Source organism: Carassius carassius, chromosome 47, assembly GCF_963082965.1.
Source record: "Carassius carassius chromosome 47, fCarCar2.1, whole genome shotgun sequence".
In the NCBI taxonomy this organism is placed as follows: domain Eukaryota; kingdom Metazoa; phylum Chordata; class Actinopteri; order Cypriniformes; family Cyprinidae; genus Carassius; species Carassius carassius.
In genome coordinates this window covers 7,026,019-7,041,576 of record NC_081801.1, presented here as the reverse complement: position 1 = coordinate 7,041,576, position 15,558 = coordinate 7,026,019, and the positions used below count along the sequence as shown (strand labels likewise).

General features: G+C 36.9%; 1 protein-coding gene across 1 annotated transcript in view; it reads left to right on the top strand.

The window, feature by feature from the left end:
- LOC132130013 (voltage-dependent N-type calcium channel subunit alpha-1B-like) overlaps positions 1-15,558 on the top strand; it is a 121,544-nt gene continuing 105,986 nt past the window's right edge. Inside the window, exons 1-2 of the mRNA XM_059541579.1 lie at positions 1-101; positions 2,765-2,904. Of these exons, the coding sequence (XP_059397562.1) occupies positions 72-101; positions 2,765-2,904 (170 nt within the window). The 5' untranslated portion in view covers positions 1-71. The remainder of the gene's footprint in view (positions 102-2,764; positions 2,905-15,558) is intronic.

Sequence of the window (15,558 nt, the reverse complement as noted above, 5' to 3'; positions counted from 1 at the left end):
TTGAGTACCTTATCCTCACTACCATCATTGCCAACTGCATCGTACTGGCCCTCGAACAGCATCTCCCCGCCATGGACAAGACCCCCATGTCTGAACGCCTGGTGAGCATCAAAATTTTCTGTTTTTCTGTCATTCACTCTTGATTATTAAGGTTTCAAATGTCTGTCACATATCAGGTTATACATTTTTTACTCAATAAGACTGCAGCCATATCTCTTAAGAGAGAGAAACAGCAATGACAATGCATTCTGCGAAAAGCAGAGCAAGTGAGAGATAACTGTGTATTTGGCTTGCTTTTCTTTCCACCCACACACCCGACATCTCCTCTGGAGTATATTGATTGATCATTTTAGCGGTCTTGCACTGGTTGGCGTGGGTGATCAGTGAGCCCGTTGTAGCGGAGGCTGTTATCCCACTCTCAGAGCTCCCATCCAGGGCCACTAAGAACCACCCAAGTACTCCACACAGGAGCAATGTCTCGGTCTTATTAAAACCCTGCCTGCTGGGAACCATTGATGAATGTGTGCATAACGCATGATCCAACCTTAACCCATGCAGAGCAAGCTTTGATCCACTGCCTTGCTCTATTTCCCCCGCTCACAACGGCAGTTGTGCCTGTTGAGTCAGAATGATATAAGGAAGCGTCTTCAAAGTATGCTGTTGCACAATTAGAACAAGAACTGGACATGATGGCGGATTAAGGCAGTAACAGTCTGTGAAGCTGAATATGCAGGCAATGATGTTAGATTCCACTCTCCCTGGAGGAGTGCTGGAAACACCGAAAGGAAAACAGCATGAGACTATAAGGTCAATTGGGTCCTCTTGAAAACAACTTCCTGATGCTAAAAATACAACTTTTTATTCTTATCGTGTAGCTTTATGGGGTTTATGGGTTTTGGTTGCATTTGGTCAAAACCAAATGGTTAACCTTCTTTAGTCAACACAAAAAGTATGTTTAAGCTGCTCTTTTTCATGATAAGCAAATTTTTGGTTTTGTTTTGTTTTGCTGAAAATGTCCCCCTTCCCCTTTTGTGTGTGTGTGTGTGTGTGTATATTATATATATATATATATATATATATATATATATATATATATATATATATATATATATATATATATATATATATATATATATATATATATATATATACTGTCAATGTTAAAATGGTTGTGCTGCTTAAAGTGCCCCTATTATGCTATTTGAAAGGTTCATAATTTGTTTTTGGGAGTCCCCAACAACAGGTTTACATGCATGCAAGATCAGAAAACACTTTAATATTCTTATAATATGCATTTAAATGTACCTTATTTCTTAATGACCCTCAAACGATTAGTTCGAAGATTCATCTTTCCAAACCCCCACTTTGCGTGAGGCTACTCTACACAACACAACATATTTTGAACACTCGACAGAACATTACAGCAACAATTATCAATCATACTTACAGGTTGTAATTCGAAGGAGCAAGCTGGTCTAAACAAACTGGGCACTGAATCATGTTTCAAGGAAAACCATTTTATGAATCCTGCGTTGAATTGCGTTGACAGGAAGCAGTCGTCAGTGAAATGACAGGAACACATTAAAAGTTTGGCAGTCCTTAACTGAAGAGTTATTGCAGTTTTCATTGTTCCCTATAGCAAGGGTTCAACCTCAACCCGTCAAATTTATCAACAGCTTGTTTGGTTAACACTGTGACACCCTACCTGTTGCAGAGCTAAACTGGCCCCCCGATACCCAAACACTACAGACAGGATGTTCATTATTAATAAACTCTTTGGATCTATACAAAATAAACTGAAATATGCTGTGTGCCGCCACACTCACTCATTTCTCCGCTCCCATAAATCATCCGTTACGCACAGCCTCACATCTGCTCCCGCGAGCACATTTTTGCCAAGTGATTTCATAGAGACAACACGACAGGTGCTGTCTAGCACCACAGCGATAATTACACTATTATTGAGAAAATATACACCAATAGAGTGTGATTTCACTTTGGGCACCTTAAGGCAGTGTTCGACACATTTAGTTTTTGTTTAATTATATTTGTGTTTGATAATGAAATATTATGTAATGCATTACTGAAGACAGTTTTTTTACAGGCAATAGAGAGATTTAACACTGTAGTGTTTTCCTTTCTGTACCAAGTTATAATCATAAAACGGCATCATGTTGTTGTTATTGGAGATTGTTATAAGAAATGATATTTCTAGGGCAAGGTTTCCATCAAAAAGAGTGCCATGAGAAGACTTATTTGTGAGTGGGGTTGATAATTGCACTCATAAAGTGGGAGGGATTTCTGAGAACAGAGCACTGAGAGGTTAGTACGGTGTAAGTGCCTGTAGAGCCGTAGGGCTCTGGTGACATTAATGGAAATGAGTTCAGAAGCAATGTGACATGCTGTAGTCAGGACTGAAGCTCTTTAAGTACACTCATCTAACAGATTCCAAAAAGATATACAATTTTATTTTTTATTATTTTTACATTTCTCAGAATATGTGATGTACTGCTCTTATAATTGTAGTCTGTTCCATAAAAACATATTTTCAATCACAATGGAGCACGATTTTAGATCATGTCACATCTCTTCCCTCCCCATTACCGCACGAACCCATGCATCTTGACCTTTTCTATGAGTGTTGTGCAAAAAGCTTCAACCTATATTATCTTCTATTCTTTCTATTTTCTTCAATGTATCAAATATGCACTTGTTAAATGCACAAAAAACAAGTTATACTTCTTTTTGCTTTCTCCTCCTGCAGGACGACACAGAGCCCTACTTTATCGGAATATTCTGTTTCGAGGCCGGCATTAAGATCATCGCCTTGGGCTTTGTGTTTCACAAAGGCTCTTACCTACGCAACGGCTGGAACGTAATGGACTTTGTGGTTGTTCTGACAGGGTAAGTCCACAGCTGGGGAGGCAGAAACAGTTTCAAATGGATGTATATGTGTGTGTTCTCTGTCCTCAGGAAAGTAAGGGATCAGCTTTGTTTCTTTGTGAAAGTGCCTGTTACAAAGTGTTCTAGTCTGGTACCCTTCTGTATCTGTGTGAACATTGTCCTCTGGCCGATCTTGTAGTCCTAAAAAAGTTGAGAGTTTTCAGATATTGGACCTCTTTAGCACTATTCGAACAGTATTCCTTTTCCAAATGATGTTTGAGTTACAGTGATGGAAAGAGAATGCATCAGTTTTCATATGCTAGTCGTTTTTAGGTAGGAATAGGAATGTCGGTTTTGATGTGGGTATTATGGAGGGTCATCCTGAATCCCACTGAAGTAAACATTAAATATGTATGTGAGACAATTAAGGGAAGGAATTTATTATCTTTACATCAGATAAGTTGCCAGCAGTGTTTGAACTGTTATTTTTCCTACAATGTTAGCAAAGAGGTCTAAATATATAATGAAGGTGCACCAGGCAGCACAAGAAGAAAATGTAGCTTTAGTTACGGTATTTGACAAAGGTCAAAATAAATGAGGGGAGACACTGTGAAAAATCTGCTGCACTCACAGACATTCCTATCTGGACAGGATTAGATTTCTCAAAGGGACCCTCGGCTGAAAACAGGTAATTTGGTTTGTATTTTTACAGAGGTTGTGTGACAGGATTACAATGTAGTTTTTCTGTTCAAGCAGCACAACTGCAATCCACATAGATAATAGTCACGAATGTTTCTTGATCACTTAATCAGTATATTAGAATGATTTCTGAAGGATCGTGTGACACTGAAGACTAGAGTAATGGCTGCTATGAATTCACAATTATTACAGATTATATAATTGAAAGTAATACTGCATTCAATAATGGTTTAAATGCAGGTTTGGGTTTTAGCTGATTTCTGTTTGGGTAAGAGCTCAATGCTAATAGGATTAGGCACATAGTACTGAGGTTCGTGAATAAGGATCAAGCTATAATGAGCCCAAATTGATATGCAGTATTTGTGCTATTTCAGCACATTTAATGTCTAAGCTGGAATGCAGTTGATTAGTGAATAAAATGCAGGGGATTTTTTTTCCTGAGATACTCTTTTGCTCAGTCTTGCTTGGTTACTTGCCATTCAGTTTTTAACTGGTAAAATATTCACGGTTCAGTGTTTCTAGGCGCTTCAGGAGGCGAGAGGGAAGTTTTTCACTTGCAAACCTTTTGAAACTGTGTTATGAGCCAGTGCACTGCTGAGGCCCAATCTCTCTCCTGCTGTCTAGATCACAGATGCAGGGCTGCTATCTATGTGCAGCCCAAGATGATGAAGTAGAGAAAATTAAATGTTTCAAGTCTCTTCTTAACCACATCAACTCTGGGGACCCACCGGTGGGTCCAATATTGCATATGCCTAATTCTCAAAAAATCAAAATAACAGCTGAAGTGGTTAATAGTAATAGACTTGTAAGATAGGAACACATTTAAATGTGACAAATTAAATTCACAGAGACGATTAGAAGTTCTTATCTCGCACATGATGACTGACTTGACTATGTAAACATGCATATATCATAATTTTTATATGTAAGATGCTCTCAGACTGTGAATATTTAACCCAAAATAAAATTCATTGCTTTCATGTTGTTAATTTTTACTGATATTTTTGCAAGGAAAACACAAAAAATAATTATTTATACATGAAAATTGAACTATGCTTTTAAAAGGGACCATGCTTATTTGTAACTGTAGTCCAATTGCATTGTTTATCTCCGGGTGTCTAAACTTCCAACACCCTTGGTCCATTTCAGTCCACAGTTTATGTTTGTCAGGCTGCCAATGACACTTTCAGAGACTATGGATTTATGGAACAGATAATGGCCATTCTGAAAATGGTCTTGAGAGATAAATCAGAGATGGGCAGAGATTAAAAGCAGACAGAGTTAGGTATGACAGACTGTGATCATTTTAAAAGAAAGAAGAAAAAGAGAGAGAGACAGAATCGAATGGATATAGATGGGTTTTAGGGATTAGGATTCTAGTTGGAGATCTGAAACTTTGTGGTATGCATTGTAATCCTTATCAGACTGGCTCATGAATGATAATTAGGTGATTATCTAGTAGTCATAACTGATTTGATGAAAGGCAGGTTAACTGGACCCTAGACAAATTAGGATTACCACTAAGGCTGGTTTCATACCGCGAGTGTGAGCAGCGTGTATTTTTAACAAAAGAGTGCATTTACACGGAGAGCAGGAGCAGCATGTGAGCGCCAAGCAGCAGCGTCTTGTGTATAAACGCTCAAAATAACTCACACTCACACTAAAATAAAGTGATAACACACTTTTGATGGGCAAAATAAATATAATTTCACCAAAAGAGTGTTAAAAAATTCACAGAATAAGCATGTCTAGTGTGTTTTAACAAGAATTGGAGTATGTCAGAAAAGGGAATGAACAATCAAAAATATATAGAAGATATACACATTTAAACTTTGGGGTGAAAGTACAGTGTAATATAAAAATAAATCATTATAAATAGCACTTCTATATTGAAGTATGACTGAAACGACATGATAGCTGTTCTTGTTGTTTACCAAAAAAATATGTAAGGGCTCATGCACAGACATTCTTTCTCACAAAGTGGTTTACTGCTGTGAATCAAGCCAGTGGCTAATCGACCACATGTAATGCTCATTTAATATGCAAAGATGTTAGCCAATCATAGCAGTGGGAGTTTTTGAAACTGAAATTGAAATCTCAAAGCAGACATCCAATAGAGCAGTGGTTCCCAACCTTTTTCAACTCGCGGCCCACTGCAAAAAAATTAACTGAACCCACTATTTAGTTAATAATTTAGTACTCAGAAGCTAGATTGTTGACTGTTTTGGCACACACATATATGCTAAATGCATTCAGAATGAGTTTGAAACATATTTCCAAAAGAAAACCAATTAGAGCTTTATCAAAAAGTTGTAACGTCTCTAGAACAGATATAAGTCAAAATAATCACTATAGTAAGGGTGTAACAAAATTTATAGACTTATGGCAAAAAATATATATATAAATTTTTTCTTTTTATGCCATGCATTGTTCATAGAGGCGTTGGATTCTGATTAGATCGGATAGCATACTGCGGGAGGTCAGGGCCATGGAAAATGGTGCTATAAAGCGATTTAAAAATCGCGCATGCTCACATCGTGATTTTATGGCGATTTAGATAAATCGCACAGCCCTAGAATGGACTGGAAATAAACAGAAAATAACTCGGGCTGGCACCGCTCAGCAAAACGGGAAAAGATCCAGGCAGAGCTCGGCAGTGGGTAGACAGTCAGTGGAGCAAGCAGTCAGGAGGGAACATGTTGAAAGCCATGTATGCATGTTTGAATTTGTTGTTCTGTAGCATATGTAGCAAAAATATCTAAGATAAATTGGTGGTTTATTCGTAAAACCAATCAGCGAGCTCAAATAGTGGAAGCATAGTAACAGTTTAGTATTGATTTTTTTGTTATTTAATTATATATATATATATATATATATATATATATATATATATATGAAATGATGTTATGTTATGACTTAGACATTTTTACATATATTAACAATATTATTATTCATTTTAAAAGTAATTGGCGGCCCACCTGCAATACCACCACTAGGGGGCCGCGGACCACAGGTTGAAAACCACTGCAATAGAGTGTTCAAAGGCTAACTTCAGGTTAGAAAGGCCATTTATTTCTAAATTATAGCCATTTTTGATTAAATAAATATACAAAGATTATAAGTGAACCTCTGGAAACACAAAATAATAATGATAAAAATGCATTTCAAAACCCCTTTGAAGCATCTCATTAGAAGTATGGGAAGAAAGCTGATGTATGTTGCATTTTCACATCAAGGCGGCTCAGACTAAGAGAAGATGCAGAGATGGAGTTTGTGTGGAGCAGCATTTACTTCACATACAGCTAGAAAATGTGAAAGAACACAGTGCCATGCTTAACTCTAAAACACACACCACAAATTTTTATTTTATTAAATTGCAGCCTTTGCTAATTTGGTTTTATTACGATTAAGTGTACACTCATATCACTTGTTTGTAATATGCAGGTATTATAAACAGTTGGCAGAGGTTTTTGTTGGGTCTTCCATACCCAGACATTGTGCTGTTATTGCCATTGCCCACTGTTACCTCGACAACAGCAGTCTGGCCTCTGCTGTCCTCAGGAAACCTGGTTAGGTCTTGAGACAATAGTATGCTCTGTTCTTTTATATTTTTCACTGTAATCGTCCACATCTGCAGCTCACTGCTCCTCTGATCCGATTCCTGCAATACACTAGAGATTTCTCTCCCTTTTTTACATGCATGCATCATAATGGCTCCAAGACCATTAGCTGTAAAGCTACGTTCACATAGAAAGTGATTTTTGCTGAAAGCCACTGTATTGTTTGTTGTTAGTAGGCGTTTGTGCCGCAAAATGGTCTAATGTTGTTGATATATCTATAATTTAAAAACAAATAAGATCAGTCACTTGTTCACAGTGTAGTATTTCCTGTACAGTGAATGTTCGTAATGCACAATGTAGGTAATAGGGAATGATTCAGAAAGTGTAAATATGCTTTCGATTGGGGCAAATGAGGTCTGGTTTCATGTTGTTTCACGTGAAGCGCAGCAGCAAATACAGTCTGATCCGGAATTTGGATCCGGTCTAGAGATGCGATCGCATGGAGCGGATCATATGAGCGAGTCGACATATATAAAACACTTTTACAACTACACAGCCTTAGCATGATTATGACAACTATTTTGTTTTACCAAGAGTTTCATATTGAATCTAGGGGGCAATCTATTAGAGTGTGGCTGTCATATGCAGCTTTACCGAGCTCAACGGCTCTGGCCCAAGCAGATATAAACAAAACACTATTTTTCAAGGCATTTCAGGGGACTTTTAATGATCTTAAGAACCTTTTTCCACTGTAACAATTCTTTTATTCTTTCATCCTTTCATCTTTCCTCTAACAGGCTATCTTCATGCCATTGTCTTTGCAGATGCAGGGAAGGTAGTTCTGGTCACTTAAACTTTATCTGCTCATTAATTTAAAGATATCTTGGCTTTTTAGCTCCTAGTGGAAACACAGTCGTCATCGTAAGGATGATTTTTTTTAATGGGTGACAAACAGAGCCATGAGATGCTATTTTGGCAGATTTGATGGAAAGGACATCACAGTAAGGGGCTATAAGAAGCTTTTAAAAGAAGAGACCTTTTCTGAGCTTGGTTAAAAAATTTTATGTTTCCCTACAACTGACATACAATAGTGAATATACTTAGATTTTTAATTAAATATATTTATCTGGGATTTGAACTTTGGACTTTTTAAATGCATCTGTTGGACCTTTTAACTGTGTTTGTTTTGTTTTCCATTTTGTTGTGTGTTTTGTAAAAGGGCTTGTCCATCATTCCAGAAAGCATTTGACTGGACAAAAATCTGTGTAGTGTAAAATAAGTCATCAATATTTCTCCAATTTCTTTTAGTAATTCATCCTGATGTTGAATCTGGTCAAAATATTGTTTGTGAAATGATAAAGAAAATAATGAGAACTCTTTTCATTCTGCGAAATTCGAAATGTGCACAGATGTGTTTTCAGTGCAGTTAACCATGGGTCACTTCATGTCATCTAAACCATTAACTCATTAAACTATGACAGGTGAGTTACTGCAAAAATACTACTATAAACTAGGTTAGTGGATAATTCAGCAGCAAAAATTACTCTAGGTACTCACGAGTGCACAAAAACTTTATAAATTCTAAACATTTAGTGAAAAAAAGCGTTATTTATAGGGAACAAATAAAAGTGAATGATGCGCTTGAAGCAACACGGAGTAACAGTGTGCAGTGCTCTGCACAGAAGGGTTCAAAGCACAAAGGGAAGAGGATTTTGATGCATAATATATTATATCTCTGCAATAATTTCATGAGCCTTTTATTTTAACAGTATTAAATTCCAGTTACTGTGCATATGAAAAACAATTCATAGTGCAGTATTGTGATCTAACAGACACCTGGGAGAAAGTAACATGATTCAGAAACATCACTGAACTTTAGCAAGATAAAGTCCTTTTATGCAAAACCTCTGATCTTGATCTACAGATCAAGTATAATAATAGAAACAGTGAATCATGTTGGAGAGAGTTTCATCATCTTGACTGTCATAACTGAATGCGACACACAGTTTGACTGCTGAGGATGACAGACAGCCGCAGAGGAGAGAAGAGTTTACAACTTAAATGTTCATCTGTATCTTACATTAAACTATGAAACCGCTTTTGAACATTTGAAATGTAGTGGACTTAAACTAAATGGTGCTTTATAATCTTTTTGTGCTTTTTGTGGGGCTTAACAATAACACAGAAGACTATACATACAATATCAGATTTGGATCGGTCTTGTCTCTTACCGATATCCGATCCTGCAGAAAATGGCAGTATCGGAGACGATACCGATACTGAGTATTGCATCGGCGCACGCCTAATATTATCGGCTCGGAAAATACGTTAATTTGACTAGAAACACCAGAGACCAGAAATTTAAAGCATGCAGTCGTACGAGTCTTTTGCGTTCATGAAAAGGGTGGATTTATGTGCATGGGTGTGTGCAGTGGTTTTCATCAGAAGAATAAAGGATGTAATTTGTACCCATGCCTTTTCTCTCCTCTCTGCTCTATTTCTCAGTAAGTGTCAGCTCGAGCTGCCTAACCCTGACTTAACTCAATATTCAGTTGTTTAATGAATAGGCTGGTGTAACGGTGTTGCTCTGGGCAGCAGCAGACCTTTAATCTACAGCCATCACACAGCAAAAGCCTCTAATAGGAGAATAAATCTCCTCCCCTCCCCACTCCGAGGTTCAGATCAATAGTACAATGTCCAGCAGGAAGAAAGTGAGCAAGGCAGGGAAGGGAGGAAAAAGAAGATATAGTAGTTTTCTGATGGAAATAAACTGAAGAGCATTTGTAGTTGTGATTTAGATCTATGTTTAATTGCAGCTGTTGTTTTCTCTTTTTTGTTGTCGTTTTCAATATTTTTAGTTTTGTTTTGTTTTCATGTTTTAGTTTAGTTTTTGCTTTGTTGTGTTATCATCACAATAATGTAATTGGATTGTGATTCAAACTGACAAAAAAAGATAGATACCCAGCGATATAAAAATTCTATCAAATCACTTTTTGCGCTCATTTAGACAAATTGTTTCTTTAGTACTTAAACCGTACGAAAAGATGTGAATGCAAAAGAAAAAAAAGAGAGAAAAAAATTGACCAATGCAATATCAAAAGTAAAAGATTGAGAAAAAAAATAGCAATACATTTTTCTAGCGGTTTGTCTGTTAGCACTTTGATGTATCGTGATGTAAATGGGAACAACGTTACACTTGATGGAATGTTACGCCTATGGCAAAATCCTCACTGGTTAACACAAGTTCATTTGAGCCAATCCAAAACAGGTTCTTGTCTAGTTCAGTTCAAAAACCTGTAACTCCAGTATCTACTGAGGATGCATTGCCTTATCTTATTACCATGGTTACAAGCCCACCTCCCCCTTTCTGTGGTCATAGGTGGTTGAATGTTCAGCTAGTAAGTAACAACCAAAGCCACGGCTGACCTCATCTGACCTTTAACACCACTGTGATGTCTCTGTGGAAATCATTTAAAAAAGCCCATGAATCATCCTGCCAGCACCCATGGCTCGAGCTGCGTGCTAGTAGCTACCTTTGCCTTAACGATTATTGTTTGGCTTCTTTAACTAGTTTGTTTTACAGCTCCAGGGCCTGGTAGAGAGGATGTTTCCATGTTATCTCTGGCTGTCTCACATCTGTCCGTGTTGACGTCAGCTCTTTCCCTCAGGTTGAGGCTGAGTGGGTTGAGTTGATGGCATTGTCAGTGCTTGTTCTTGGTTCTCTATTCCACTCAGAATATTCAGGACTCCGATTAGGGCTGAGGCCGCTTATCCAGGAGCACAAAGAGCTGGCTTCAAAGAGTCGTGTTCAGTTCTGCTGTCTTTTTCATGTGTTTTGGATGCAGCGAGACAATGAGTGGCTTCAAAGTGGCAGGGACCTGGCCTTGCTTTGTTTGTGCCGGAGTCAAAGAGATTCATAATGGAGTACCATTTGAACATGTGCAAATGTCTCTTGTTGCACTGACAGACAACAGCAGGTTCCGCTCACACTTTGGAAGTTATTAAAATGCTTGTGTATGTGTTTTAAAGACGTTTCACTCAGAACCAAATCAGTGTTTTTGGACAAGTCCTTGAAGAGAATGAATCGTCCTGTAGATCTATCTATCTGAAAAAAGGCTTTGTCTAGCCAGCATATGCCTTGACAAACTGCTTTTCTTGTTGTATTGGCCATGCTTGGCTTCGTCCCTGTGTGTTGATCAGTGATGATAAGTGTGGATTTTCAGACTGTTGCAGGAAGGTAGCAGCTTGTCCCAGCCGTTCCTCTATCGTGTTGAGCCCTCGGGATATTTCTTTCAATCTATGTACTGTATTTTTCTGCTTTCTTTGACTGTACTTTTAACCTATTGTATTCTTTTATCATCGCTTCGCTTCATATCTCTTTTATCTGATGCCAGCCATATGTTTCCAACTGCGAATCCATATAGTATGACTATTATGACACTCAGTAGAAAGTGCACAGGAAAGTTAATCTTAGTAAAAAGAGTAGTATGGCAAAATTGTATTAAAAAAAAAAATAATAAAAAGAACTACAGTATTTTATGCTGTCTTTTATGCTCTCTGTTTTCAGAGATGTCTTCTGAGTCTATTTGCATTTCTCAAGTGTTTGTTTTCCTGAAAGGGTTTTATTTAAGGATTTAGTTCAATCTCCAGTCAATATCATATCTCAGATAACAGGTTTGTCCATATGTGCAGGTTTGTACAGTGACGTGGTAAAAATTTGCGTAGGTTATAATTTATTATCGTCCAGAAACAGTCTGTCCAATTGTCCAACTTTATAATTTCTATCATTTGTGTTGCTTGCCAGATGGCACACTATACTTTTTGATTATTGCTTTTAAAATAATGTAAAAAAAAAACAAAAAAAAAAAACTATTTGACTATTTTACATACTGCTCTAGCTTTTGTAATACTCTTGCATATGAAACTTAATATTGTGAGTCATTATTATTTTAAGATACTATTTTTAGGAATACTTTGCCTTTGCTTTTTATTTCTCTATTTTAGCTTATTTTTATACATTTTTCGTAATTATGTCTACATAGTTTTTATTCATTTTTATATTAGTTTTAGTTATTTTAGTACATCAGTTGAAACTAAATGAAAATTAGAAATGTTGTCTTTGAAGTTTTTATGTTATTTTATTTTAAGTAACTAAAATTTTTTTATGGTTTTAGTTTAGGGTTATAATGACCCTGTTGCGAGTATTATTAGCTCTTGTATAAATTGCTTGTGTTGCTGCTTATTTATATCTTTGGATAAAAGCACCTGGTTATCCAGATATTTTAGCAATTATTAAATAATAATAATAATTATTATTTACATGTTGTGTTACAGAACTCTTGATCATATTTTGGCCTGTTCTGCCATGTTTAGTGATTGCAGGAGGCATGTTGTATTAAAATAAAGCAACAGACTTCAAGAGACCAAGATTTACAGTGATTTTACCATAATTTAAAACGAGTTGTTAAGCATGATGCAATGCAATGCAACCTCAAGCCCTCGAGTGGTTTATTGCTTTTATGATAGTATAAGCAATATGATGAAATACACCAATGTTACAAAATAATAGCCTTTATTAATAGTTATCTTAATACCCATTTTTCTGCCAAGTAATCTAGTTAAGCTCAAGGCTGTTTACAGTTGTCAAGCTACTTGACTCATTAAAATGGACCTCGAGTGGAATTCTGTTGTTCTCTTTCACAATAGGACAGACTTAAATTTAAATACTCAGCAGGTCAACACCTGTGCAGATTTTTCTCGATTAAATCTCAGTGAAGATTAATGGCCATTATGTAAACTGACAGGGTCAACAGTTTTTTCAGTGTACAGTGTAGTATAACAAGTGATAAAGCATTAGCTGGAACAAATATAGAAGACTATGTCTTTCCTCTCTTCTAGGATTATCACAGAACTAGATGTCATGTTGTGAACGCGAAGGAATAATGACCACAGCACTGACATGGCAAAAAAGGTTCGTCTTCTGTTGTCGTCATGTTTGCAGTCTTGGAGCTGAGGCTCCTGATGTGTATCACTGCATTCGTGTGTATGAGAGATAGAGAGAGGCCAGTACTTTGTAAAAGAGATGGTGACATTTGCGTATGCTTTTTAACAGAGCCCTGCTGCGTATCTCTCCCCTCCCCGGGGGGGAGGGGGGGGGGGGTTGGGGGGGTCACCTTTCAGCTTCATTGTGAGCTTGACATGACCGTGCCCCCGTTTGTCTCTATGTCTGTAAAAGAGACCTTTTGAAGTACACTTGAAGGAAGAGTTCACGCGGGGGGAACCTGTAAGACAGATGACACAACATACATCTAAGGTCGGTTCATCAAGCGATCGCAGTGTTTCCTAATAGAATATTTTTATAACAAAATTCAGCACATCATCGTCTTGCATATCTAGTGGTTTGTATGGTAATTTGCTATCTTCAAATCTAGTGAGCTTTAAAATTGACAAAACCATCAGATAGAGAGACCAATGCAGCGTTAGTGCCATATCAGGTTGTATGAACCTGTAGATTTTATGATGTTGAATAATTAAAACTATTAGTTTTATAAGAAGTGCTCCCTGGCTGTCTTATGGGTTATGAAATGTGATTTCATAAAAGTCTGTTTGGAACTTCCATACTATACTTTTGCATTATGCATACTGTGCACAGTATGCAACCACAGTTTTGTCGACCTGACCTTCCATTCCCAGAGTGATGATGCATGAACTGTAAGTAATATTGGCTTATTGACTCATCATTCATCAAACTGCCTAGAATTAAGATGTTTTATCCCAAACTGGGTAAAAAAAAATGCTAAATTACAGTTTATATTGTTTGGGATGCTAAATGGTAGCTGCTTAATGTAATGAGGTCATGTGACAGCGTCATGTAACAGACATTTTTGTATTATTTGTACAGTATACTATTATTGTGTTTATTCATATTTGGAATGAGCTTTTATAATTATAGTTTTTATTTTAATTTTAGTTTAAGTAATTTTGATGTGTGGTTTTTGTTTTGTATTTCTGTATAGCTTTAAAGGGGTCATGAATTGAGAACTCAACTTTTACTTGAGCTTCTGATATATAAGAGGACATCACACTAAAAGAATATCCTTTAAGTTTCAAAACTGAAACGTCCTTGTTACTGAAATAAAAGCTTTTTTTGACACCAGGCCCAGCCAACGCCAGATCCTAGAATGTGCCTAGTTATAATATAATAGATAGGTTAAACACCGTCTCCACAAAAGAATATCAAGGCCTAATTCTGTAGCCCCGCCCACTGATTTGCATATGACGTAGTAGGGAAATAAGATAAGTGGAACTAAACCGGATCGAGCAACCAAGCAATAAACATACCATTAAATATCACAAAATATTGTACAGGGCACGCCCATAAAAACCATGCCAGAAAATAGCTTATAACTTATTGATTTTGATGTTTTTGAATGTAAAAGCATGCAAACATCATAAGTGGACATCAGACAACAGTATAAAATAATAAGTAAATTAATGATCCCTTTGATTTATTTTATTTTAATTTCAGTTTTAATTTTAGTAAATTGAAAACCTCAATTTAAACCCCAAAGAAGCATTTATAATTTCTCATCCGATATTTATATTTTCTTTCAGCTTTATTTCAGTTAACAAAAATATTATTAATAGTCTGTGTTTTAATAACAATAACAATGCTGGTTTGAAATGTATGTCATTGCATAATGTGCCTTGTTTCACATACTATTTAAGAAAATAGTAGTCAGTATTCAGTGTATACTGCGCAGTATTCTACTCCGAACATGAGCCTGAGTTTCTCAAGAGCCTAGCAGTGACTTATACGAAAGACGGGATTGTGTGAAGATTCAGCACTCCATGTTATTGTAAAGTTATTCTGGTCAACTAGATGTGTTTGTCTGTTGCTTAAGAGAGGGATACAGGAGAGGAGAGGAGGAAAAAACTTTAGACAGCCTTATATATTCTCTCTCTGAACTCTGTTTGTGTGAGACTTCAAACAAAGCACTCTGCCACTCTCTGCTTATCAGTCTCTCAGTCAACACACAACCAGGAAAACAATCTGCCTCCGTCTGCCTGCAAAGCACGTCTGGCTTCTCTTCTGCCTGCTGTAGTGGCTTTCAGCTTGCTGTTCCTCATCTTTTATAATTAGATAAACTGACTAAAGTTTGGAGATTGACAGAGAAGGCTAAATGTCAAACCAGGCAGTGCTTTTCTCATTGTATATCAGGCACGCTGCTTCTTTCCTAACAGACAAAATGGTTCTCTTACGAGAGCTCTCTCGTACTGCGTCTTAGCTAAGACGCTACGGGAAAAGTCTCTTTTCACGAAATACTGAAGCAAAAAATTATCCTTAATTTTGTATTTTTGTAAAGCGCATTTGCAGCAGTACACAGCCATAGGCGAGACGGCTCGTTCGCTCATT